The sequence below is a fragment of the Phocoena phocoena genome, chromosome 6, assembly GCF_963924675.1.
Source record: "Phocoena phocoena chromosome 6, mPhoPho1.1, whole genome shotgun sequence".
Classification (NCBI taxonomy): Eukaryota; Metazoa; Chordata; class Mammalia; order Artiodactyla; family Phocoenidae; genus Phocoena; species Phocoena phocoena.
In genome coordinates, this window is record NC_089224.1 from 102627069 (window position 1) to 102652814 (window position 25746).

At 56.3% G+C, this 25746-nt stretch overlaps 1 protein-coding gene across 1 annotated transcript in view; it reads left to right on the forward strand.

Moving 5' to 3' along the window:
• Window positions 1–25746, forward strand: part of DAB2IP (DAB2 interacting protein) — a 123957-nt gene that overhangs the window by 30185 nt on the left and 68026 nt on the right. Inside the window, exon 3 of the mRNA XM_065878575.1 lies at window positions 13453–13601. Coding sequence (XP_065734647.1) covers window positions 13453–13601 — 149 coding nt within the window. The remainder of the gene's footprint in view (window positions 1–13452; window positions 13602–25746) is intronic.

Here is a 25746-nt window from a genome sequence, read left to right on the forward strand (position 1 = left end):
TTTCCAGGCAGGTAAGGGGAAAGGACAGGCAGCCAGGACAGCCCCTGCGAAGGCCAGGAGATGGGAAACGGCATGAGTGACAGGAGACCCATGGCAGCACGTAGAGCAAACGGGATTGGAGGCTGAATTAGCGGGAGTATGGAGTCCCCAGAAAGGGGGCTGAGGGTGGGCCAGAGCTGGCCGGAGCAGACCTGGCGTGCAGTGTGTCCTTCAGAGCAGCATACCTGACCCGGCTGGGAGAGTCTGGAGCTCCTTAAGTGGGCAGAGACCAGGACCAGGGTGGGGGATGAGGGATGGAGAGCAAGCGAACTGCTTTTCTCAATCAGGTTGTCCGGACCCTGTCCCCGCCCTCAACGTCTGAGCTTAGAATGTCTTTGTAGGTGTCCGTGAGGGCGGTGGTGGAGGGAGGAACCAATTCAAGGAGACCTGGAACCTCCTGCCTCGTTTCGGGAGGTGCCAGCTTGGCTCGAGCAGCTTGGGTGGGAGGATGGAGGGGGGAGCAAGGACAGCCTCTGCACCCTCAACCACCCGTCTCTGCCCCCAGTGTCCTGCAGAGGTACCTCTAGGACACCCCTGTAAGGCCCTGCACTCAAGCCTGTTGGGCGGCAAGGAGTTGGATAAACTAGTCCCCACTAAGGTGTCAGTGGCTGACTCCCTGATCCCTGTGTCATAGGTTCCTTGCACGAAAGGAACTTTATCAGTTGGAAGTTGGAGTCACGGTGGAATGTTGGGCTCTGTGACTGGCAGGTGGGATACTGTTTGGGGGTCTTTCTTCCTCTCTTCACACCTCCCTGGGTCCTGGGGATACAGTACTGGCTCTTCTCATAGGTCTACCTGGGATGGGGCAGGATTTGAATCTTAGCCCCATGGCTCCCCTCTGTGGGATCCCTCAGGCAAGGTCCTCAACTCTGTGCCTCTCTTTTTCCCATCTGTAAATGGGCACAGGAGCCCCTCGCTCACAGGGCGGCTGTGAGGGCTCAGTGCCTGGCATTCAGCCAGTGTTCACGCCCTGCCCCTCTTTCTGGTGGACGGGGCTCCCCCTACCCCACCCTTTCCCCAGAGCCTCGGGTCCTCCCTACCGCACCCCTCCTCCTGCTGCCCCAAACGACATTGCCCCTGACAGAGCTTCTAGGGCTTGGCTCTGACACCGGGCTCTGATACCAGAAGGTCTAGAGGGGGTGAAGGAGTCCCTAAGAGACCAGAGACCAAGTTCCCAGGTACAGATGGAGGTTGGAGGTGTCCGTGCAGGGTGGTTTCTGCCCAGTTGGGGGCAGCAGAGGGCAGCAAGTGACTGCCTGGGCTGCAGCTCCCAGAGGAGAGTGGAGATCCCAGGGGTTTGTGTGCCTCCCACCCCGACCTTGGGGCCATGGGGGTCCAGCTACACAGGCTGCAGAGCCCACTGCCGGGTAGAGGGAACAGCTCACATCAGGAGCACCTGTAGGCCGCTGGGCCTGGCACTGTTGGCTGAGCCGACTAGGCTGGGTTGACCAGGGAGCTGGGGGACCTCTGAAAGGGGACCCTCATCAGGGACATGGAGGGGGGCAAGATCTGGAGCTGAGGCAGCCTTCCAGCAGGAGGAAGGGGGTTGAGGGGCCCAGTGTGTAGGCTGGCACTGTCTCTGCACCGCGGTCGCCAGGCTGGACCAATAGACCCTCCATCACGGTTGTCCTCTGATGAAGTCCGGCTGACCTGGGTTCGAATCCAGGCTCTGCCAGCTCCTTGCTGTCTGCAGGAGGGCACAAGGAGGCAGGGGTGGGGCAGTCATAAAACCTGTTTTACACAGTCCGCTGGGTCAGGCCCTCTCCTGAGCCCTCACTGGGTAGCATCTCATGATACCATGAGGCAGATAACACAAATCCCACTTTGTTTTTTTTAAGTGACAAAACCAAGGCAGCCGGAGAGTGAAGAACTTGCTGAAGCTCACTCAGCTCGAGAGCCTAGATAGTGAAGGTCTCACGGCGCCTGGCCCACAGCACGCAGCTCAGTCTCTGCCGGCCAGTGTTGTTATTCTTTCCATTTTATAGATGAGAACACTGAGGCCCTGAGAGGGGAGGTTGTTCCAGGCCACACAGCCAATCGGGGACAGAGCTGGCACTCAGCCTCATCTTATTCTGCCCCTGCCTTCAGCTGGCCTGGCCCTCACAGGTCAGAAGCTGCCTGTGCAGGGCAGACACGCTGGGTGGGAGGGACCTGCTCCCCTCTTCCCACCCCACCCTGTGTGGCCCCTGTAGGCCTTCCCCTCTCCTAGGGGACCCAGGAAACTGGGTGTGAGGGGCAGGGCTCAGAGGCCTTTGTTCCTACCCCACCCCCATATGAAAATGCAGTGATCGCCTCTATCACATCCGGTGGCGTTTGGGTTGGATCGCAGACATAATTATGTCCGAATCTTCGGGTGGGAATTGTTTCCAAAGCCAGGAGGCCCTCTTTGGAGGCGGCAGCAATGGTGTCTCTTTCCGACACAAGGCCCTGCGTGGGGATGAGTAACTTTTCCCATGGAATTGCTTGAAGACCATCTAAAATGAGCCATGATTGTTACTGCCCCGCTCCAGTGCCTTCGATGGCTGCCAGGGAGTGGAATCCAGCTCCCCTGCTGGCATCAAGGCCCCCAGGCCTGTCCCGGCATCCGTATAGGCTGGTCCTTCTGCACACACTTCCTCCCCATTTCCGTTCCTCCAGATCTCCTTCCCTCCCCTGTGCTCCGCCACAGACTCCTGCAGACTTCCCCTCCCCAGGCTCCAGAACTTAGACGATGTGACTTAACCGGACGTGGTGACTTTCTCAAGGTGACTGTTTCTGATTTCTCTGAGCCCCAGGCACTGGGGCAGGGCCTCACCTGTCGCAGGCACCCGAGTGGCTTGTGGGGTGAAGGTATGTGAGAGACACAGGGAGTGAATACATCCAGTGAGCGAGGGCGGGGTGAGGAGAGGCGGTGTGTTTCCGCCTCCTTCCTCTTGAGAGCCCACTGCATCTCTGAGGCGGAGTGGCCAGCCCCGTGGGAGGAGGTCAGCACAAGTCACCCAGACCACCACTGTCTTGCCTTGAAATTGACCTTGCCTCCACCCCATGATCCCTCAGGGGCAGGACGCCCAGGTGAGCCTGGCTTGCAGACGGTAAATCCACCCAGGAGGAGAAATAGCCTATAAAATCCTCTCCCCAAATGGTGTGTTTTGTATCCTGCAGTGAAAAGGGCTTTTGAAAGCACTGCTCACTCAGGTGGATTTATGGAGCTGCCGCCCACCTCTCCCCTCTCCCTGCCGCTAGCGTTCACTGGTCTCTGGGGCTGGAGCACCCTGGGGTCCTGGTGTTCCCTGGTGGCTCCTGGTCCAGGGAGAGATGGGATAGCTCCTCTTCCCCGCCTTGTTGCTCTGGGGCTATCCCCGCCCAGCTAAGTGCCTGGGAGGGCAGGGTGGTGCAGTCTGACCCAGCAGAAGCTCCCTGTGGCCCAGCACAGGGCCTGAAGTCCCACCGTTAGCACCCTTCCTTCGGGCAAGCTGTTGTCTCCAGAAGGTCCCCTTGTTGTCACCGGCAAATGGGTCACCAAGGAGGGGAAGGACGGCATGCCCAAGCTGGAAAGGGAGTTAGAGATCATCTAGACCAATCCTCTCATTGTACGGATGGGGAAACTGAGTCACAGAGAGGCGAAGGTGCTTGCTCACAGCCTCATAATGCAGTAGCGGAATTACGGAAGGTCTTGGGCTCTGGTGCAGACCACCTGGGTTGAACCCAGCTCTGCCACTTCCTGGCTGTGTGGCCTTGTGCAAGTAGCTTAATGTCTCTGAACCTCCATTTTCTCATCTGCACATTGGGTTCTGAGAATTAAACAAGGTAAGTCATGTAAAGCTCTAATACAGTGCCTGAAGCTTAGACAGAGCTTAATAAATACATCTGGCTTGCTCTTATTAACGCGTTGGAATAGTTCTCATTATTGTTAATAGCAGAGCTAGGTTTTTTTTTTTTTTTTCCTGTGGTACGTGGGACTCTCACTGTTGTGGCCTCTCCCGTTGCGGAGCACAGGCTCCGGATGCGGCCATGGCTCACGGGCCCAGCCGTGCCGCGGCATGCGGGATCTTCCCAGACTGGGGCATGAACCCGTGTCCCCTGCATCGGCAGGCGGACTCCCAACCATTGCACCACCAGGGAAGCCCCCAGAGCTAGGTTTTGAACCCAGATTTCTTGAGTCTACGCATGGTTTTCTTGCCACTTCTGCCAGGCAGCCTCTGGTGAGAGTGTTCATTCACGCAGAGTGCACAGAGCATAGGACAGGGTTGTTCTAATGGGAGATAAGCAGTGAGTCACCCTGGGAAGACTGGCCTGGTGCTGGGGCCTCAGTGACAGGGCCTGGAGGGAGGCAGAAGGAGACAGTAGAGAGCCTGCTGCAGGGGTGTGGCTCCCTGATGGAGTTGGTTTTCCCCCAGCCATGTGGCCCTCGTGCTGGACTCCCTGCCCCGAGGTCAGGACTGGCTGAGGGCTTAAAGAGCTGATGAAGTGTGTGTGCCCATCCTGACCTCTGGGGTGGGCTTACGAGGAGGCTAAGGCAAGCGTTGGCCAGCCAGAGGATTTATGGGAGTGAGTCACTCCCTGTCTGCTCTGGGTTATCACATCCCTGCTCCAGACCTTAGGAATGAGTGTCTGATTTCTGTTAACTGATGCCACACAGTCCTGGGCACTGGCAGGTACCAGGAGGGTCTCTCTGTTGTCCTTATTTCCCCCTCCCACCTTCACGCCCCCACCTGCTTCCCAACTGCGTGACCCCTCCTCCCTCCTCTAGACTCTCAGGGTTTCTAATGGGCCCCCTTGACCTGGGTGTCCTCTGCTTTGGGGAGGGCGTTGTATGTCCCGTGTCATGAGCCTGGGCTCGGGTGTGTAACTTGGAGGTTGGTGGGACCTGTGATCACTCCGGGGCCCTCCAGGTCAGCCAGACCCGCTGCTGTCCTACCTCTTCAATTTTTGCCTGTGCTGTGATTCTGCCTGGAATATCCCTGTACGGCTGCCCTGCCCCACATGATCTCAGCAAGCCCACCTGCTGCCTCACCTTCAGTGTTTCTATTATGCCTTCAAAAGCTGCCTCCTCCAGCAAGTCCACCCAGATTGACCCCAAGTGGAATCCCTTAAAAGGCCTCCCAGAGCACATTCTCTGCCTTTCTCCTTTTTCTTTTTCATTTGTTTATTCATTTAGGAAGTATTTACGGAATGCCTGCCAGGTGTCCAGCACTGGAGACCCAGGCCGCAATGGCCCCCACAGTCCTGTAGGGGAGGAAGGCATGAAACAAATGCATGTACAACTACAACTGTGATAGGTCTGCAGGGAGATATGGCCCAATCCGAGGGCATCTGGGAGGCCCCTGAGGAGAAGACTGAAGAGAGACTGAAGGGTGTGCAGGGCCTGCTGGGCAAAGGGGGACTCTGTTCTAGGCAGTGGCAGTAGCCTGGGCCAAAGCCCTGTGGCAGAAGGAGCTGGCAGTTCCAAAAGTGCCGCTGAAGCCACTGGGGCTGGAGCCCAGGAGGGAGATCATGAGGGGCCTTAGGCCTCACCAAGGAGCTAGGCCTTCATCCCAGGAGCCCAGGGGTGGAGCTGGTCCACGGCAGGGTCTCATCTGGTTTTCCAAGTGTCCCTCTGGATGCTCTCGGAGAACGAACAGGGAAGGGTGACAGGGTTGGGGACAGCCAAAGCAGCGAGGCGGGGCCGCCTCTCCAGCTGGACCATGGGACCCCTGAAGGCAGAGAGCTAGCGCTTCTTGGGGCTCAGCACATGGCGAGGCTCAGGAAACACGCCCTGCGTGAGCCATTGACCAGCCCCCTTCTCCATCACAGGAACTTTGGGTCCTAGAAGTTGCTTCTGTAAGCTGCTGCCTTCTGTTTCCTCCTGGCTAATGGCCGGGCCGTCCCCTGGTGACTGAGCAAAGTCTGAACAATAAAAACAATGACGATGACGGTGATGATGACAGTAGCTAATATTTTTACTGTGTGCCGGGAAATAGGCTAAGTTCTTTCCATGCATGATCTCACTGACTCGTGAGGTAGCTACTATAGTCCCCGTTCTATAGAAGAGGAAACAGGCTCGGACAGTTAGGGCAATGGCCTAAGGCCCACAGTCATTAAGTGGTGGAACTCTCTACTACCATGCCTCTTGGGGGAGGGGGAGGAAAGGTATTTGCATTTTACCCAGGGATTCCTAGACGTCAAGGTAATCCTAGGACATAAAGAGGTGTGTCAAATGGTGATGTTTCAGGTGTGGTGATGGGCAGAAGGAGAGATGTTTGGGGCAGGCGTCTCCAGTTCTGGGTAGGGGTGAGGCCCTGCAGAGCAACCTGCCAGGCCTCAAGGCACCCAGAAACCACACATTTAGGGAGCTGTGAAGACAGTTTTCAGGGTGTGAGAGAAGCAAGTATGTCGTCCTCAGAGATTGGCACAAAGTGAGGCCCTGCCTGCAGAGCAGGTGAAATTGTGGTGGCAGCAACATGGAGCCGTTTTCTCCCCCGCGGCCCAATATGTGGGCTTGTGGTTCTTTGAGCTTACCCGGCCACTCTCCCTTCCTGCCGTGGCTGTGAACGTGAGTGCGTGTGGGCCGGTGTGTCTGGCCTGGGTGTCAGCGTAACTCTGTGAGTACCTGATGACCGTTGAATATATGTGTAAATTTGTGAGCCTGTCTCAGTGTATTTGTATGTTTATCTGTGGGTTTCATGGTTGTGTATGTGTGTATTTGTGTGTGCGCTGGTCAGTGTGCACCTGTGTGTTTAGGTGTGTGTATCTGGTGGTGCTAGGGAGACCTGTTACGTTTATACATGCATTTCTTTGTGGCCATGTCCCTCCCCCACATGTGCACCATCCATGTCCTTGAACCTGGGTGTGTTTCTCTCCCTGGGTACTTCTCCATGTGAATATGTGTGGGTGTAGCTATCCGGGCAATATTTTAATGCAAGAGTGATCCTTGAGTGTCAGGCTCCAGCCCCCTCTCGGTCCTCACGGCCAGTGAATTGGTTCTCTTTGTGTGATCTGAGGAGTCCGGCTACCTTCTCCGGGTAAGGTGGAGTGTGGAGGTCTTATGTTCAAAGGAGCGCCGTCATGGGCTTAGTGAGGGTTCCGTGCACTTAGGGTGGCCTGTGAGTAGGTGGCCACTGGGAAGGCACCAACTTGATCCTGGCTTAAAATTCCTCCCACCTTTCACCTGTCACAGTGTCTGACATTCCACCATTACTGAGTTATTTCCCAACTGGGACCCGCTTTGGTGGTGCGTAGCTCCCAGGGGAGGAGGCCAGGGAGGCCTGGCAGCTTGCTGAGGGTAGAGCCCCAGGATAGGGGAAGAGGGCAGGAGGAGTTGTGCATCTGAAGGACTCGAGCAAAGCCACAGAAATTGCTGGTACTGTTAGTGCCATACGTGGGAGAGCCCAGCTGTGAAAGGCAGCTGCTCTAGCTTTAGAGAATCATCAAATACCAGCACTGGAAAGGAGCTTGGTGATCACCCAACCCAGGCCCTCAGAGTACAGATGGGAAGACTGAGGCCTGGAAAGAGGAAACATGGGGAGCCTGGGAGGTTCTGGAAGCATTCTGGCATTGCAAAGAGCACCGGGCAAGGAGAAAGGGGACCTAGGTTCTGCCATGGGTCTGCCACTGCCCTGCTCAGTGACTCTGGGGAAGTCCCCCTGCCCTCTGGGCCTCGGGTGCCTTATCTGTATCATGTGGGCATTGGCCTGGCTGCCGGCTCTGGGCACTCCCAGCTCTCACGCTGCTATCTTATAATAACATAGGACTCCTCACCACCCCCAGCCCCTTCCTGGAGCCTCTGCCAGGGTAGAGTGAGGTGTCCCTACCAGCCTGCCAAGGTGTCAGGTCTTCCTGCCAGCCTCTGAGCCCGGCAGATCTCCTCTCCTGGGGCTGAGAGAGGCGGTGATATCTGGTTGGGATCTTCCCCTCCCTTTCCTGTTTATTTAGGTGTGCTTTTGGCATTTGCACAGAGCCTCAGAAAGAAATTGAGAGACATGCCTGTTAAAAGAGCCTCCTTCTTCGAAGGATATCTGTTTGGGTGCAGGCCTTAGAAACGGCCACAAAGGAGAAGCTGGTCCGGGGCCGAGGGAGGGCCATGGGGTTCTACCTTCACCCTGAGCACTGTCGCAGGTCAGGCCCACCCACCCGTCTGCAGTGACCCAGAGTTGGTTTGTTAAAAGGGAGAAGGTGATGAAAGCAGAACTGAGGGTGCAGAACCAAACAGATGATGGAGTTGGGGCTGGTAGAGCACCTACTATGTGCCATGCTTGGTGCTGAGTGCTTTACACTCAGGTGAGAAGGTGGTCTCACTCAGGTGAGACCAGTGGTGACACGTGACTCCCAGGTGCCCAAGTGGTGTTGCTGGAATACAAACCCATGGCCCCCCAAATGCTGCCTCCTGGATGGGGAGTGATGCATATGTGAGGATGGGACTGGGCAAGTCTCCCCTCCCTGAACTGCCAGGTCCTCACCTGTGAGCCCCAGGTGACAGCCCTATACTCAGGGAGAAGCCCACCTTCCCTTCTTTCTTCTCTCCCCCAGGCCCAGCATGGTACCTGGGGCATGGGGAGGAGGGGCTGAACAGTCACTTCGTTCTGGCCTTTGACACGTGTGTGTGTGTGTGTGTGTGTGTGTGTGTGTGTGTGTGGCATGTGTGCATGTGTAAGAGGATCCCTGCCCTGCCTCCTCAGGGGCTAGAACTCTCCTGGTTACAGTCCCAGCTCTACTACCTAACAGCTCTGCCACTCTCAGCAAGTAGCTTACATTCTCTGAGCCTCTGTCTCCCCACTTGAAAACCCCAACCATCCTTCTGAAGCACATGTCCTCACGAGGATTCCTGAGAAGAGGCATCGGGTCCTCCTAGGCATCCCCTCTGCTCGGGCTCCGGGTGTGTTCCGTGAGTGCCCCGGGCAGAGCGACCTGGCAGAGCAGGAGCCTGGAAATTGGTAATTTATCAGCATCTCCATCACATGGAATGGATTGAAATGGTGAATGGAGAAATCACGAGTCTGGAATTCTGAAAGGCCTTTGAGAAAGCTTCCCAGCACTTCCTGGAGAAGTAGCACTGAGGCCGGGGTCAGCGTGGGGGCAGAGAATAGGGTTGGGGGAGCAGCCGACCACTCGGGTCCTGCAAGCCAGAGACCCCATGGGCCTCTGTCCTCCGCTCGGGACTTTTCTTGCACTTTGGTCATTGACATGGATGGAAGCCCAAGGGGCTTGGACCATTGACATGGATTAGCTGGGAGGGAGGACATCTGCATGGGCAGTGAGCTGTCACGGACGTGGGCAGAGGCTACAAGGGCTGTCCACACCCTGTCACCAAAGGGCTGGGGGTGGTGACACCAGGCAGCCGCCTCGTGCAAAAGTCCCTGGGGCCTTAGTTGACCTAAGCACAGTGGCACAGCTGCCTGAGAAGCGCAGGGGAATGGGGCTGTGTTAGCAGAGACACAGCACGCCATCTGGGGAGGGGGCAGGCTTGGTCCCCGCGGACTGTGCAGGCGCCTTGCTGAGCTTTAGCCATCAGACCCTGCGCCAGTGAATGAAAGCAGAGGCCTCCACCTGTGCGGCTCCACCCGCCCAAGCACTTTGAACCTCCGGAGCCTCTGTGAGGTTGCTTTAGAAGAGAAGTGCTTGTTTAAGAGTTCAAAACTACCAAACCGAGTGATATTCTGTGGCTCCAGGATAATTTTTGCAAGCACATTCATTCATTCGCTAGGCATGACACCAGCCCTGTCCCCACTGCCACGTTGCTTTCAAGCTCCTCCGAGAGCCCAGACAGACTCCCACCTGTGGTGGTCACATACCTCCTTGGGGCAAAAATTGGTGGCTGTATCGGAGCCAACCTCGGTAATAATAATAATAAAGCAGGCAACTACTGTGTTTAGTTGCTTAGTATTTACCGTTTTACTGGGGATGGCTTACCTCATTTAATCCTTCCCACAACCCTATAGAGAAGGTATCGTCCTCAACCCATTTTACAGATAGGGACACTGAGGCTCAGAGAGGTCCAGTAATTTTCCCACAGTTTATCTGAACTAAGATTTGAACATAAGCAGTGTGAGAGGACTTCAGCTGGCCTGAGGGGTGTGATCAGCCGGGCTGGAGTGTGTAGTCAGGGCCTCCTGGAGAAGGTGGATAAAGTCAGGCCCTGGGGGTGTGGAAGGGGAGGGGATCCAAGGCTTTGTCTGTCCTACTTAATCCTCACTGCAGCCCCCACCCAGTTCACAGAGAGGTGGGGGACCTTGCCTACCATCTCACCGCCAGGGGTCTATGGAGTTGGATTTGAGCCCCATTTGTTTGCCTCTGGCTCCCAGCTCTCAGCCACTGGGCTGTCAGTGGGGGTCCACGGCAGTGAGCATCGAGAACCCTGTTTTACTGAAAGAAGGGACGTGGTTTGCCCACTGCCCCTCACTAAAGGTCGACTAGGGTCTAGAACAAGACTTTCTGACTTGAAGGCCAGTCATTCCCTCTTCCTGAGTTCAGGGCTGCAGCTGCCTCCAGAAATCATGTCCTGGGACCTGCCCATGAAGGGACAGGAGAAGAGGCTCGTCTCCCTTCATCCAGGGCTGGGCGAGGAGCCACCCTTGTCCCTTTACCCCAAGAAGGAGGTCAGTAAGCAAGCTATGAGGCTAAGCAGGGCAGGGAACTGGAGTCCGGGGTCTTTGATTAACCTTGCCGTGTGACCTTGGGAAAGACCTTCCCCTCTCTGGGCATTATTCACCCTTGTAATACAGTCTTTTGGATCTGAGTCCCCTTCCAGCCGTGGCTTTCTGGGATAATGAGCGTTTGTTAAGCCTGCCATATGTAGAGCCCTGAGCTGGGTCCTCTGGGGGACATAAGGTCCTCCATGGTGGATATGTGTGGTGAGGTGGGGGACAGGTAAGCTCCCTGTCCTTTTGTTATTCTGTACACTGCTCACTTCATAGTGTTCATGTCAGTCTTGGTCACTATGCCTAGCACATGGTAGGCTCTTGACAAATGGTGAATGAATGATATTATAGAGAGTTTGAGTCCCCAAGGTCATGGTCAGTTTGGGGAGGTACATTCAGAGTAGGCTTCAAGGATGCTTACAGGTAATGCTTACCAGAGGAGCATTAAGTGTAGCCTTGATGGTGGGGGTGGGGAAGACGAAGTGATACTGTCCCACTCAACCTCTTAGAAGGAAGAAAACTTTTTTTTTAAACTCAGGAATAGGATAAAGCTGTCCATATTGCTACATAATGAGCTCCGTAAATTGTGAAACATGCTTTGTGGTTCTTTGTACCACAAGAGTGTAAAAAATTGTGAAATTTTAATCAGTGTAGAAAATAAAAACCAATAAAAAGTACAAGTTCATTGGGGGAACTTGCTTGACAACCACACCTGCGAGAGAAGAACCCATCCAAGTTAGCCAGGCGCATCCCTCCTCCCCCAACACCTGCCAAGAGGCCAAGGTTGGGAGAGCCCAGAGCTTATTCAGGGGTGCAGGTCCCTGCCTTCATGCTGTGTCTCCCAGAGAGCCTGCTGTCCCCCTGGCCCACCACCTTTTGTGGTCCCTCTGCATTAGGCCTCGTCCTGTCTGTGGGTCACCACTCTGGAAGAAGGTCCCTCCTGTAGTCCCTAACCTCTAATAGATAATTGTTAAACTGCAACTGATTAGAGTAATACCAAGCTGTAGAGGTGAGAGGCATTTGGATTCCACTGCCTGGGAAGGCCTGAAGAAGGGCCTTGAAGGATGTGCAGAATTCTGACAGGTGGCCACAGGGATAAGCCTTCTATGGGTGGGAGAGATTGAGGGGGAGGAAACAGTAGGGGCAGAAAGGTGGGAAAAGGGAAAGCTCGAAGAGGGTGGGCAGAAGAGGGGGGTCCTATGGGAAAAGCTCTGACATTAGGCAGGTCTGAGAGCTGTGTGACCTTGGGTGAGTCATTTCACCTCTCTGAGCAAGGTTTCTTCATTTGCAGAAAGGGATGTTTTTCTGTCATTTCTGTTTGTGTGGGTGACATGAGATGATGGGTACAACCAACATTTGCTCTCATCAGTCTTGGGTGCCAGGGCCATAGAGATGGACAGATCCAGTAAGGGTGTGGACTACAGCAAAGGTCCAACTCTCCCCCCAGAGCAGAGAGGGCCACCAAGCCTACCCTTTATTGTGTGACGGATGAAATATGGTGTTCAGATTGTGAATAACATTAACTCTGAAATGAGTTAATATCTCATTCCCTTCTATCCTTATATCACCTGGAATTGAGGCTGGGGTGGGTGAGTCCCCAGAATCCCTCTCAGACAACTCCACCCGCAGGGAATCACTCTTCCTGCAGTTTTCCTCTCCCTCCAACTGCCTGAGGGTACCAAGTCCAGAACACCCCATGCTGTGGCCCCTTGAGCCCCCAAATCTACCCCAGGGTAGACTGGTTCAACCTGCTGTACTGAACGCTGTCTCCTCCCTGTCTTTTCCATTAGACCCGGAGCTCTGGGGGCTGGACTCAGCTTAGGTTCCGGTCTCAGAGTCCAGCGCAGTCTGATAGATGCATGAATGGCCTAATGGGGAGGCCCCGCTGAGGTCTGTCATACTCCTCCCGGGAGTGGACCCCTACCCGCCATGGGTCATGAATGGGCCAGCAGGCAGCAGTCTCTCTAGGGAAGATCCAGCCTTCTCTCAGACCTGGCTCCAAATCTTGAAGCACGCAGCGGGGGTACTCGGCAAACCCTTCAGCCCCTCGGCCTCTCCTTGAGCTAGATACTAGGTCACCCTGCCCTCAAGGTGGTTGCCCCTGCTGGACGGTTCCAGGCAAAGGGCTCCACCCCGAGGGCCTGTGACAGTCACCTGCGAAAGGAAAGACGCACAGGTTAGGGGTCCAGGGTACTATCAGGAGCTGCGCTAGCCGGTCATTCCCCAGAGGACCGGACGCCTGCTCGCAGAGCCTTAGTTTCCCCCATCTGTACTACCCGGGCTGAGAACATCGACCTCGCGGGTGGAGGAAGGCGCTTTGGCAATCCAGGACCGGGAGGGGGGCGTGGACTCCTCCAGGTGGGTGGCGGTGTGTGACCTTGTTACTGTAAGAGTTGAGGAGGCTGCTGCCGCGGAGGCCCCCCGAGGGTCCCCGCCCCTGTGCAGCCCCGCCCCCTCAGCCCCCGGGGGCTCCCCCGCCCCCGCGCCCGGGGGGCTCGGGCGTCCTCGGTAGCGGCCGGCGCGGCTCGGCTCGGCGTCGCCATGGCAACAGCGGCTTAGGGGGCGGGGGCGACGTGGCTGGCTGGCTGGCTGGCTGGCTGGCGGCGCGGGGTGGGCTGGGCCGCGCTGCGCGGGCCGGGCCGTCGGCGCTCGGTCGGCTGGCGGGCGGCGCGGGCCGCGAGGTGCAGGGGCCAGCCCGAGCCCGCGCCCGCCCTCGGCCGCACGGCCGCCCGAGCCAGGGCGCGGGTTCCGCGCGGGTCCCGGGCCCGCCGCCGCCGCGCTAACCCCGCCTCCCTTCCCCCTCTTGTCGCCCCGCGCGCAGGGCTTCCTCAGCCGCCGCCTCAAGGGCTCCATCAAGCGCACCAAGAGCCAGCCCAAGCTGGACCGCAACCACAGCTTCCGCCACATCCTGCCGGGGTTCCGGAGCGCCGCCGCCGCCGCCGCCTCCGCCTCCGCCGCGGACAATGAGAGGTGAGCCCGCCGTCGCCGCCGGCCCGGCCTCCGCGCGCCGCCGCCCCGGGATGCGCCCCGGAGGGCGCGGGGACAAAGCGAGAGCCGGGCTGGGGCGCGCCGAAAGCGCGAGGGCACCCCACGCCGCCCTCCGGCAACTTGTGGGGCCATCTCGGACGGGGGCGGGGCGCGACGGGAGGACCCTTCTCACTCCCCCAGGGGTGAGGACCGGGTGCCCGAGCCTCGGGGCGAGGCCGGGAGGGAAGTGCCCTCGCCGAGAAGTCCTGCCTCGCCTCGCCGAGGTGGGCATTGTTTCCCGGGCGGTGTAGTGCCCGGAGCTGGGGACAGAAGTGGCGCCTCCACCCCAGGATCCATCCCCCTGCCTCTGGAGCCCTTGAGTGTCCGATACAAAAGGCATTTCGGCTGGGTTTTGCGGAAACCCAGCGGTGACGAAAAGGGTGAACATCTGGAGGGGAGGAACAGGGGGCTGGGCCGCTTAGGGGGCACATCTGCTGTAAGTAGGGCGCGTGCTCCGCTGGGGGCTGGGGTGAGCAGAGCGGGCAGTGCCTGAGGCCAAGGAATAAGGGCCTCATCCTTTCCAGCCCTGGGCAGCTGCTTCCCTCCCTCACCTCTCCACTCCCAGGGGTGTCTCCTATTCCCTGTTTCCTTTTCCTGGGCAAGCCAGGAGCAGGTGTGGAAATTCCAAGGGGAGGTGGCTTGTGGGGCAGAGGAGGAGAGAGAGGAGGTGGTTCAGCCCGCCAGGAGTCACTGGCAAGGAGCAGGCTTCACCTCGCAAGGGCAAGCCCTCCTGTCTGCTTGCAGGGACACCCGGCGGACACAGCCTCTTGGGGCCCAGGTCCCCCCCTCCTTGAGCCGTGCCAGCCCCAGCACCTTTCTGCTTGGGCACAGCATGGTGGTGGATTCTGGTGCCAGTTAGAACGTGTTCCTGCTCAGCTAAGTGGGGGTGAAAGAAAGAACGGGCAGGCAGCAAGGAGCCTTTTCGGCATTCAGCCCCAGCATCTCAGGCCCCTGGCATTTGCCTTCCTTCATAGGGCTGTGCCCCTGTGTATGATTGGTGAGTTGGCACTCCCTGTAAGGGAGGCACAGGTAGAATGAAAATCTCTCTCCCCTCCCCCTTGGTTCCAGAAGGCAGAGGAGTACAAGTTATAGCCCAACTCCTGCCCAAGGTTGAGTGACTGTTTAACTGACCCCTAGTATCTTCCCGAAGAGTACTCTTTCCACTCTCCAGGAGAATTACTAGACCTTTTATTTTCATCAGCCCGGAGCTGCTCTCTCTAATGCATCCTCCCCACTGCCTGCAGCTGGTTTGCTGCCCCAGCTGCCAAGCCCAGCCCGAGGCAGGACCCTCAGCCTTTTTCTGATGGCCGTGGTGCCCCAGGGGACCAGGCGTGCCCTGGCAGGAAGATTTAGCCAGGCCAGAGCTCAGCGCTGGGTGCAGCCACTGCGTCTTTGAAAATCTCGGTTCCCATCTTTGTTATTGTCTGGGCGGCAGGCCACCCGGTTTGCTGCCTTCCTCCCTCCGCCGGCCCCTTCCTCTGGCTTTCTTCCCCAGGAACATGCCCTTCTCTGCGCTTTCCTTGGTGGGGGTCAGGACCCTCTGCACTCGCATTCAGGGCCTCGTGTACGTACCCAGTTTTGTGTGCATGTGTGGGTGTCTGGGGAACAGGAGAGACGGCAGGCGGTCCGGCCTCTGAGTGTGCCTGCCCTCCTGGGAGCAGACAGCGTGCATGCCGTGTTTACCTCCCTCCAGCCGGAAGCCTGCACGGAGATGCCGGCGAGCGCTCGGCTGGCAGCCCTGGCCGGAGGTCAGGGCCTGGCTGAGATGACCTGGAGCAGGTCCTGCCCAGCTTGGCCTCAGGTCAGCTTTGCCACATGCCGGAGGGGCACGGAGCCGGGGGGGGGGGGGGGGGGGTAGGGAGTAAGACTACAAGTCTGTTTCTAGAAGCGGTGGTAGATGGTAGCGGTTGGAGCAGAACGTCACTGACAGTGGTGTGGAATTGTCTTATTAATTTTCGATAAACAAAATCTGGCTTGGTGGCTTCTCTGGCCCAGGAAGGGAGCCCAGACTTCCCACGGACAGGCAGAGAGACTGGGTTTGAAGCCCTCCTGTCCAGCCTTGGAGCGGCAACGGGCCTTGCTCGGACTGGGGTCTCCTGGTGTGCTGCTTTGCCTACAAGTAGATTTAGCGGCTGCTGGTGGGATGGCTGGGCAGGTGTTTCTCTGGGACAGTCCCTGGATTCGCCCTGTTTGGAGTTGAGTGAGTCAAGCCAACTCGGGCGACCCCCACCCCCACCCCCCAAGCTCACGGTCAACGCTGGGTGAGTGGAGAGGCGCCTCCCCCCGCTCTGCCGTGGGGTGGTGGTGCTGCTGAAGCCTGGGAAGACAGAACGGCTGCCTTTGGCTTGGCTCATGGGACCCCGCTGGGCTGCCGTGCCTCTCGCTGGGAAGGGGGCAAGTGCAGAGACAGCGGCCTCACTGAGGAGATGGGCACGGGAAGGGGGCTGGGGGCCTCTAGGGTGGCAGATGTGAGCCCCCGTGGCTGCCTCATGGGGAGAAGGAGCACAGGGAACTCAGGGGCGGCCACTTGGGTTCTGACTCTGGGTGAATCTGTCTGCTTTATGGCTGCTGAAGTGGCTTTGTTGCATGCTCTCTGTGCTGGGGACGTTATTTTCTTTTTGCGCTGGGATTCTCTCATCTGGGAGATTTTTGTGTGTGTGTGCCGGGATTCTCTCTTCTGGATTCTCTCATCCAGTTAGCTTCGTTCTGGGATCTTTCAGCTCCTTGGGAAAGGAGTCTGCCCCAGGTGTGGAGACGCTGAAGTTAGCTGATGCGGGGAGAGGGCTGATGCCTGGTTGTGAGGCTGGGGTCAAGCCAGACAGGGCTTGGTGGGCACAACTGGGCTCTGGGGTCCCCGAGGGCCACAGGACAGGTTTGAGCCTTTGTACTTACTTCCCTGGAAACAGTCTGGGGGAGGTTCCCAGTCGGTCTCCAAGATCACTGGACCCCTCAACGCTCATTTCTCCTTTGGAGGTTTTGGAAATAAGCACCAAGGACAGGTAATCATTTCCCGTGGATAACAGAAATGAATGCCGCTCGGAGGCTTTCCAGGTGAAAGGTGTGCTGGCAAAAGCACTTTTGTTTTGCAGACTGGAAATGTTCCTGCTTCATTTACAAGACGGTATTAATGTTGGTAAGAGCGATCTCGGATGTGGTGCTTCTGCCTTCCCAGAAGATAATTTCCAAGTCACTCATTTATTTATTAATGTTGCTGAGTATCTAGGAGGGTCAGCTGGCAATACTGTGCTTTCCTCATTTTTTTTTTCTCGCTGACACTGTATCTGGGTGACTCTGGCCCTCCACACAGGCGGGCAACCCAGGTGCAGTTACCCAAGGCTGATATGTGTGGAGTGAGAGATTGATTTCCCTTACAGGGAGTATGTGTGTTGCCTGGAGTTCCCACACCTGAAAGTTACTAATGGTAGGATTCCAGGCAGTGTAAGACTAGGGAGGGAGATAATTTGGAAGTGGAGGGAGGGGGCTTTCAGGGACCCTCACCCGGCCCTGAGTAGGCAGGAATCAATTCTCCCCCTTTGGGTGAGGCATTCCTTGGTGGGAGGAGAGGAAGCTTGATGAGGAACAGGAAAAAATGGAAGACAGAATCTGTTTCTGTTGACAGTAGGTGCAGGCAGGGCTGGGCACCCAGGCCTGGGTTTTCTCCGCTCTCTCCCTCCCCTGCTGTAGACAGGGAGAGCCTGGTCCTTCTCTGCCTTCCCTTGGGTGATGTTGAGATGATTGGGCCTCTTAGTCTCTGCGAATAATGGGAAGTATGTGATCTTTGGATTTGAAGCCAGGCATTCCTGGGGCAAGTCACTTAACCTTTCTGAGCCTCAGTTTGCACATTGGCAAAATGGGTCTGATGATAATAGTGTCGTTGGAAATGATATTAATATATTCAGCATGTGTTTAATAGAAAATGTCTGTCCTGTTCAGTACTCTTTCCTTAGCAACTCACACTGGGTCTTACACGTTTCTTAAATGTTTCTAAAATTTTATTAAATAAGTTATAACACGCGAGAGCGGTTAGACAGGTGTGTTTTAGGCTTTTCAGTAAGTGGTAGTTAATATTGGTGGCGAACAGGCCCCTCACTTGGTAAGCCCCAGTTTTCTCATCTGCAGTGTGGGAATGATAACACACAATCATGTGGTGTTATTTTGAGTTCGAGAGAGAATACTCGATGTTGCTGTCCCTCGTCAGGTGAAAGGGGCTGCACAGAGGATCATTACTACTTTGAACACAAGAAGTAGCCAAGTGGAATGACCCTGGTCTTGTCCACACTTGGGAAAGCAAACCTCTACTATATGTGTTTTAAAAATTGACTTGTAAAGTTCACTGTTCCATCTGATGTTCAGGCCTTACTTGTTTTTAGTAATTTAGGCATTTAGGTTATGTCTAGTTTTTCTTTATTAAAAATGGTGCTGGTATTTAATCCTTGAGTATGCATCGTTTATCTACATCTGTGATTGATTTCATGAGGTAAAGTCTTAGAATTACTAGGTCGGAGAATATGAACAGTTTCAGGTTTTTGATAAAAATGCCTCCCATCGAGAGCCTGTAGTAATTTACACTCCCCCAATGATTTTTGAGGGTGCTCACCTGTTTCCTTAGACCTTTAAAAACTTTGGGTGTCATCGTTAACACAACCTTCGTCATTTGTATAGGCAGAAAAATGGCATTTCTTTGTTGTTTGCATTTCTTGCTTGTTAGTGATTGAACACTGTTTTCCTGAGTTTAAGGGCCAGTAGTGCTGCTGCTTTTGAGTCTTGTCTGTTCGTGTCCTTTGCCTTCTGAACGTTCTGACAAGTCCCTTGCAGGAGTCTTAGTTGCCCTGTTTGGCCTTCCTCAGCTCTGAGAGGCCTCATGTAGGTGGATCTTTGTTAAATGGGTCTCTGTCTTCCAAGCGGTATGGCCGGGAATTCATTAATTACCTGCAAGGAATGCTTCCCAACTCCCCCCTCCCCTGCTCTTCTCTCCATAAGGGAATCAGATTTAATTCTTAATCCGATAATTATCATAAGGAGGCCTGGCATTTACACAGCACCTTGAAAGGTCTTTCACCATGCAGAATAGGTAGGTGGTGAAGGGACTGTTAGATTCAGGGAAACTGAGGCACACGGTCAAAGGCGTGGTGGTGGGACCCTTACAGAAGCCAGGCCTCATGACCACGTCCCGACCCAGCTGCAGCATTGTACTTGGATCCCCATGGGCACCTTTGGGGCAGGGCTGACTGGAGCCCCACTAACGAGCACGTGATTCTGAGCCTCATCTCCAGAGGGAGGGGAAAGCCACAGAACATGACCCAGACTTGGAGAAGAACCAATTTATTTTTGCTTTCTCATTTTTATCGCCCTCCTTTTAGATCTGCAGCTCCCTCGTGTATCTTCCAGAGATCTGAGCTGGGCAATATTTTTAGGAACGGTGGAAATTAGCTAGTGAGAATGTGATCAGCCCCAGCCTGGGGTTTTAAAAGCTAGAGAAGCCTTTTTTTGTACAAGTGTCTGTAGGCATGTGTACGTCCACGAGTGCGTGGTTTTGTATGTCTTACGGGTACGCACCTGCCCTCGTGAAGGTGTGTGCGCGTTATGTGTTAAGTGTCCTTGTGCATCTGAGATGAATAATCGCATGTAAAGCATTTGGAACAGGGCCTGGCACTTCATGTAGGGTTGGACCACATGAAGTGGCTGTTTTTGTAGGTCGAATATGGACATACGGTTCATTCTAAGCGCTCAATGAGTGCTGGCTACCGTTCTTACTGTGTCTGTTTTCTTACGTGTACGTGTCTACCGGCATGTGCATGTGTGTTTACATACATCCTGTTTTGCCGTGTGCGTGGCGTGTTCTGTGTTTGCGCTCTCACGTGCGCATCTGTGTGCGTGTGTGTAGTTGCTGTCTGGGCGTGTGGCCACCGAGCTGGCCAGTTTTGTGAACAAACCGCCTGCCTTCTTGGGGAGAGCCTCCCAGGGCTCAGCACATCCCCGGGCCATCAGCACAGCCACCCTCTGAATCCCCTCGTGCCTGTAGGTGCCTGCAGAGCGCAGGCCTGGGCGCCAGGCCTGAGGGGTGCTGTGGGTGAGGCCTTTCGCATTCTCCCAGAGTAACCCTGCTTATTTCCAGGTCCCATGTCTGAGGATATGCAAATTGACTCTTTAATGGAATTCCTTTGAAAAATATTACTTGAACCAGAAAGTTAATTACCAGGCTCTAATTAATGGCTATTTTAGAGGGCCACAGAAGCGAGCTGGAGATCATAGGGAGACCGAAAAGGCAGGAAGGAAAACACCCAGCTCCCACGGCTGGCGTGTGACTCCTTCCCAGGTGGCAGGGCCCACTTAGGTCCTCCCCCACCTGCCCTCCTGGGTGCCTTGGTGCCGGTGAGTGGAAAAGCGCCCCTTGCTAATGCTGGGTCTCCTGGCCAACAGTCCATCCACCTGCGCCTGCCTTCGAGGAGTGGCTTGGGCCGCATTCCCAGCCTGGGGTGGGGTATGCGAGCGGCCTCGGAGAGCAAGCCCGGATTGGCGTGAGGCTGTACCACGCCTACCCCCACCCTCTGACGCCCCAGAGCAGCCGGGGCGACATGCCTGAGGCCTGGGCTATGGACAGGACAGTCACCAGCCACTCTACAGTGAAACTAACCCCTTTGCTTCCCCTCTAGCGGCCCTTGGGCTGCTGCCTATGGGACCCCTCCTCCCAATTCCAGAGTTTGAGGCAGCTTCTCAGAGGACCAGCTCTCCACCAGGGGCGTGCTGTCCCTCATGATCACGGTGCTCAGTGTAGAGTCACCTGTGATCCTGCCCACCCACCTCAGAGGACAGGCTGAAAGCCCAGAGGAGATGACTGTGATGGGAATGATGCGGAAGTTGCCCCTCCCAGCTGGGGGCACCAGGAAGGTGGCCTGTGTTACTGTCCTCTCCTGGGCCAGAGGGAATCTCCGTCCTCTGTGGGCATGTGTGAGCCTGTGGGTGGGCACACAGCATCTCACACATACTGGGGGGCACAGCCTGGGCTGCCCCCCAGGTCCTGCCTACAGGCCACAGCACACGCCCCCCGCGCGTGCACATGTAAGAACCTTGCTTGGCAACTGGAAGCCAGGTCCCTGTGGAAGCCACCAGTTGTGCACCAGAGGTCCCCTCTGAGCCAGGCGGGTGGTGCGGTGAGGACCCAGGGGAAGGAGAGGGAGACGGGATCCCGCCTGCAGGGTCCCTGGCAGCCTATCTGGGAATACTCTGTGCGTTCCTGGGGAAGGTAAGAAGTCACCCCAAGGTTGGAGGTCAAGCCTGATCCTGGGGGTGTGCCAAGAATAGGGCGTTCCCCAGATACCCCCACTCGCATCCGCTCAGGAAGCCTGCGTGCACCTGACCCCTGGGGTTGTCCCCTCGAAGGCTGTGGCTGACGGCGGCCTGGGGCGGGCTGCTGGGAGGCCCGAACACAGCACTTTGTGCTTTGGGGAGGCACTGGGGGTCTGCCTGCTGATTAACTGCCAGGAGGGGAGGGGCCGGAGGGCAGCCTCCAGGACGTCTTCGCATTCTCCCAAAGGCACCTGAGCAGGGCTTTGTCGCCCCACCTCCTGCCGCTCTTCCTGCTGCCACTTGTACCTGGACTGCCACAGGCCAGGCTGGAGCGCAGGAACCTGCCTCCTGGGCCTGCTGCACTGCTAACTCGGAAGAGCCACAAGTCTGTCTCCCCGTCTCTCCAGGGGCGTTGGCGGGCCAGGAATTGGCCCAGATAGAAGGCTGAGTTTGCACTTTTCCCCACAGCAGGCGCTCTGAGGGGTGAGTTACTGCTTGTCACGGTGATCTGCTGCTTCCCTTTTCTGGTGGGCAGCCCCCATGGGGGAGCTGAGGGGTCCCGGCTGGCTCTGGCCAGGGCCCAGTTAGCTCCGGGACCGTCGCCTGCCTCGGCTAGCCCTGACCTTTCTTTCTCCCAGCCCTTGTTTGCAGGGCCTGGTTGTAAAAGAGCACTTCGGGTAGAAATACAGATGCCGCCGTGGTAGCACAGGCTCTAACTTGATGCGACATTGTCCTGGGGGGTTTTCATACTGAGGGCAGTGAGTTAGTGCAGCATCTCCCTGTGCCCACTGACTAAGGGGAAGTTAAGTTCATGCTGTCTTGTTGACATTCGCAGGGGAAGCTTCCTGTTGCAGCTGCAGACTGTTAGCATGTGAAGGATGTGTGCGCCCAGCAATTACTGTTTCGGGCTGGGGAGGAAATTGATTAATAGGTTGTTCACAGCCCCACCCCTCTACTCCTATTACCCTTCTTTCCCCCTTTCCATCTTCCCCAGATTTCATCAGGAAACTCAGTCCCAGAATTGGCTCTGATAAAACCCCACTCTTGTCTTGGAAGCTGAGGGCCTGGCCCCTGAGCAGGACTGACCAGCCCACCCCAGGCAGGACCCCTGATAAAATGTAGATTCTTGGGCCCCACCCTAGACCTTCAGAATTAGACTCTGGTGGAGTAATCATGTTTCCGCAAAGTGTGAGAACCACTGCCCAAAGTCTGTTCCTTTTGCAGAGGGCAGGACCGTGTCCCAGATGTATGCCTGCAGCTTGCCTAGGCACTGCTATGTTCTTATTGATTCCTCATAGTAAGAGGGTTTTTTGTTTCTCATTTCACAGTTGTAGAAACTGAAACTCCAAGAGGGGAACATGACTGGCCCAAAGTCGCACTCGGGGGAACCCCATGCCTAGGCGATCCATTCCCTGGTTGAGGCCTAGAATCTTCCCATTAGCGTGCCGTGCCCTTTCTTATTAAGGTTGTGATGTCTTTTGAACTAACCTTCCCCCTCCTACAGGAGTGCCAGGAGCGCCCGCGCCCCCCCCCCCCCCAGCCTGTGCTTTCCCAGGGCTCTCCGCTGTTAAAAGCACTTTCACACTGGTGCTCTAGATCTCCTAAGGGCGCCTGGAGCAATTAGGGCATTTATGACTATGGTCTGAGTTCTCCAGGCAAGATGGGGGAGGCTCAGAGAGGTGAAGGGGCAGAGTTGGAATTGGGACTTGTCTCCTAGCTCCAGGTCCAGTGCTTGGCCCACCTGAGCCACTGAGGCCTGTTCCTCTTGCCGACTTCCCAGTTACAGGTGGTTCAGAGAGATGTAGTCACTCCTCTCTGGGGTCACCAGGATCAAGTGAGTGGCAGTAATGTGATTCAAACCCAGGTCCACTGAGTCAAAGCCCATAGGACAGGACTAGCCAATGTTTCCGGCCTGGACCAGGTGCCCTTGGCCCCCACCTGGGAGTGGAGCTCTTTAAGCACAGCCTGGAGAGTCTCGGCTCAGGGATGAGAGTGGCTGTCTGTGCAGAGACCCTTGGGAGAGGCCAGGTGGCTTAGGCTGTACCCCCAATGGAGGAGGCCAGATGCCCGCTGAGATTGGGAGAGAAAGATGGGGGAGGGTGGGGCAGGGGGAATCTGGGCCTGTGGGCCATGGAGCTGGAATTTGAACCCATGACTGCCTTCCAGCCCCATCCCCTGTTCTGCCTGCTGCCGGGAGGTCAGCAGGTGTGCTGGAGTCAGCCACCCGGAGCTCGACTGATTGCTTCTCTTTGAGCCTCAGTTTCTCCATCTCAACAAAGCAAAACAAAGACTAATATCTCAGTGCCCAGGACTCTGGGATTCCTGGAGGGGAGGCACCTAGCACAGGGTAGCGTCCTGTCTTTCCCGGCCTTTACTGCACCGCCTTCAGGTCGTGAAGTCCCTGGAGGTGACGTGGGATGGAGCCGTGGTAGCAGGTGGGACAGGATGCCTTTCGTCTCTGCACTCTTCATGGCGAGCTTCTCTGAGTGCTGCGATATCACCACCACCCGCCAGCCCCTACCCTGCGTGGCCACCTTTGATGGGCCGGGCTCCTTTCCTGCATTTTCTCACGTCATCCTTACACCAGCACTCTGAACAATATTACTCTCCTCATTTTTACAGAGAGGAAAATTGAGGCCCAGAGAGACTGAGCCACTTGCCCAGATCACACGGCTCGTAGGTAGGATCCAAACCCAGGTGGACTGGCTTTATTATGTAAGGCCCTGCCATCAACCCCTGTTCTCATGGTCTCTGTTTTCCAGATGACCTGCTCAGTCAATAGTGTCATCACTAACCTACCTGCCATTTATGGAGCATCCGCTGTGTGCCAAGCACCGTGCACTGTCTGTACGTCATCTCTAATCCTCTCGACTACCCTTGTTTTATCCTCCCTCCATTTTACAGGTGCTGAAACTGGCCTCAGAGGGGTAAAATCACTTATCGGGGATTACCCTCGTGATGGATTGAGAATCTAGGTCTCTTTGGACTCAAAGCCAAGGCCCTCTCCAGCATGATAGTTAACATGATGGACAGATCCTGTGGGCCAGGCCTGCTCTCAGCCCTTCACAGAGAGGAGCTCACTCCATCCTCACAACAGCCCGCGTGCTGCATTCTGTGGTTATCCCTGGTTTTCAACCAGGAAATGTGAATTGCACGGCTGGAATGGCAGAGGTAGGATTCGAACTCAAGGAGCCTGGCTCCCAAGTCTGTGCTGTTAACTACTGCTCAGTGCTGCCCTCTCCCTGTTTTACAGATGAGAAACGGAGGCTCCGACAGGTAAAAGCCACTTGTCCCTATCAGACAGTAGGTGGGTGGCATAGATGGGATTTGCACCTAGATGTTTCCAGAGTGTTCTACTCTCTCCCACATGAAAGAACATGACAGCCACCAGAGGGGGCTGGGGGAGCGTCCCGGGGCCACCCCGAGCTCTGAAGGAGGCTACTGTGGGTGCCAAAGTCCTGAGGGGGTGTGGGGGTGTGTGGCAGTGGAGGCGGGCCTATCCTCCTGGTCTCAGTGGCTGGGGTCCCCAGGCAGTGAGGGTAGGGCCGGCTCGGGGCCTGCCCCCGCATTGGCAGTTACTCAGGGATTACAAGTGTCCTCCTCCTCGGGCCCCTACCTCTCTTGTCCTCCTGGCAGAGCTAATGAGCCGTGACTGCATTTGGATCTGTTGACTTATGATCTTGGGTGAGGTGGGGTCGGTGGCAGAGGTCACGGGTGGGCTCACCAGCCTTCCTCCCCAGGTCAGCACGTCGAGGTCACTTGCATCACTGCCCAGGTGGTTGAAGGGAAAGCAGTGATAATGGCGGGCAGGGCCTCCCAGCCCAGCCTTCGCTCCGCACCTGTGGATAGACAGGTGCGTCTGGCGCCGAGACCTCCGGCTAGACTGGCTGAGGGGGTTGCTGATCGTGCAGCCAGGCTCCCAGCCGACCCAGCCCTCTGTGGACCTGAGATGGTGCTGGGCACCTGCACAATTGCCAGGCCTCGGGGAGGGGCCGGAGGCGGGGCTGGGTGGCGGCAGGCAGGGCCACGGGCGGGCCTTCTGACCGCCCTGCCAGCCTGCCCGAGGTGGTCGTGTCTAGCTGCCCTGCGCACGTGAAGTTCACATTTTTGATGATGGCTGTTTATGAGAGTAGTGAAAACCTACACCACGGGATTTCAGAGTCAAGGGATGATGGACCTGGCAGGGGATTTTGTGAGCAATCTGTCCAGAGTTTATCAGACTCAGTTCCTGGTTCCTGGAGGTGAGACTAGATGTTCTCCTGCGCAGGTGGCGTGGGCATCCTCACTCTAGGCCCTGAGAGGTCCTGCAGTAAAGAAACCAGTTGCACCTTGTTTAATCCAGGGTTTCCTGTCCTCCACCCCGACAGCAGTAGTATTCCGCAGAGCATTCTTGGGTAAACGCTAATCTGAGTTGTTACCTCTCCTTAGAAGCGTACTTTTAAAGAGGGAACTTTGGAAGTATTCCATGCCTTTAGGGCCTACAGGAGCAAGCCTTGAATGATGGCATTGCTGGCCTAGCAGTAGCTTTGGGGGTATTTTCTTTTTTTGGAAAAGGCATCCCCAGGTTTTCAGAATCTTTCCTCAAAGCAGCTCCTAGCTCTTCTGTGTGTGGGATGGGGCCTGGCTCTGGTCAGAGCCCTCTGTGGGCCCAGAACGTGGGGGGTTTCTTCCGCCTTTCACTGGCTGGGTGGCTCCCTTCTTGTACTCAGCCGCTTGGGCTCTGGGCACCCCCTCCCCCCAGACTCCTGCAGAAGACAGCAGTTGGGCAGAGGCTGCCCACTGATTTGCATAATTGCACTGT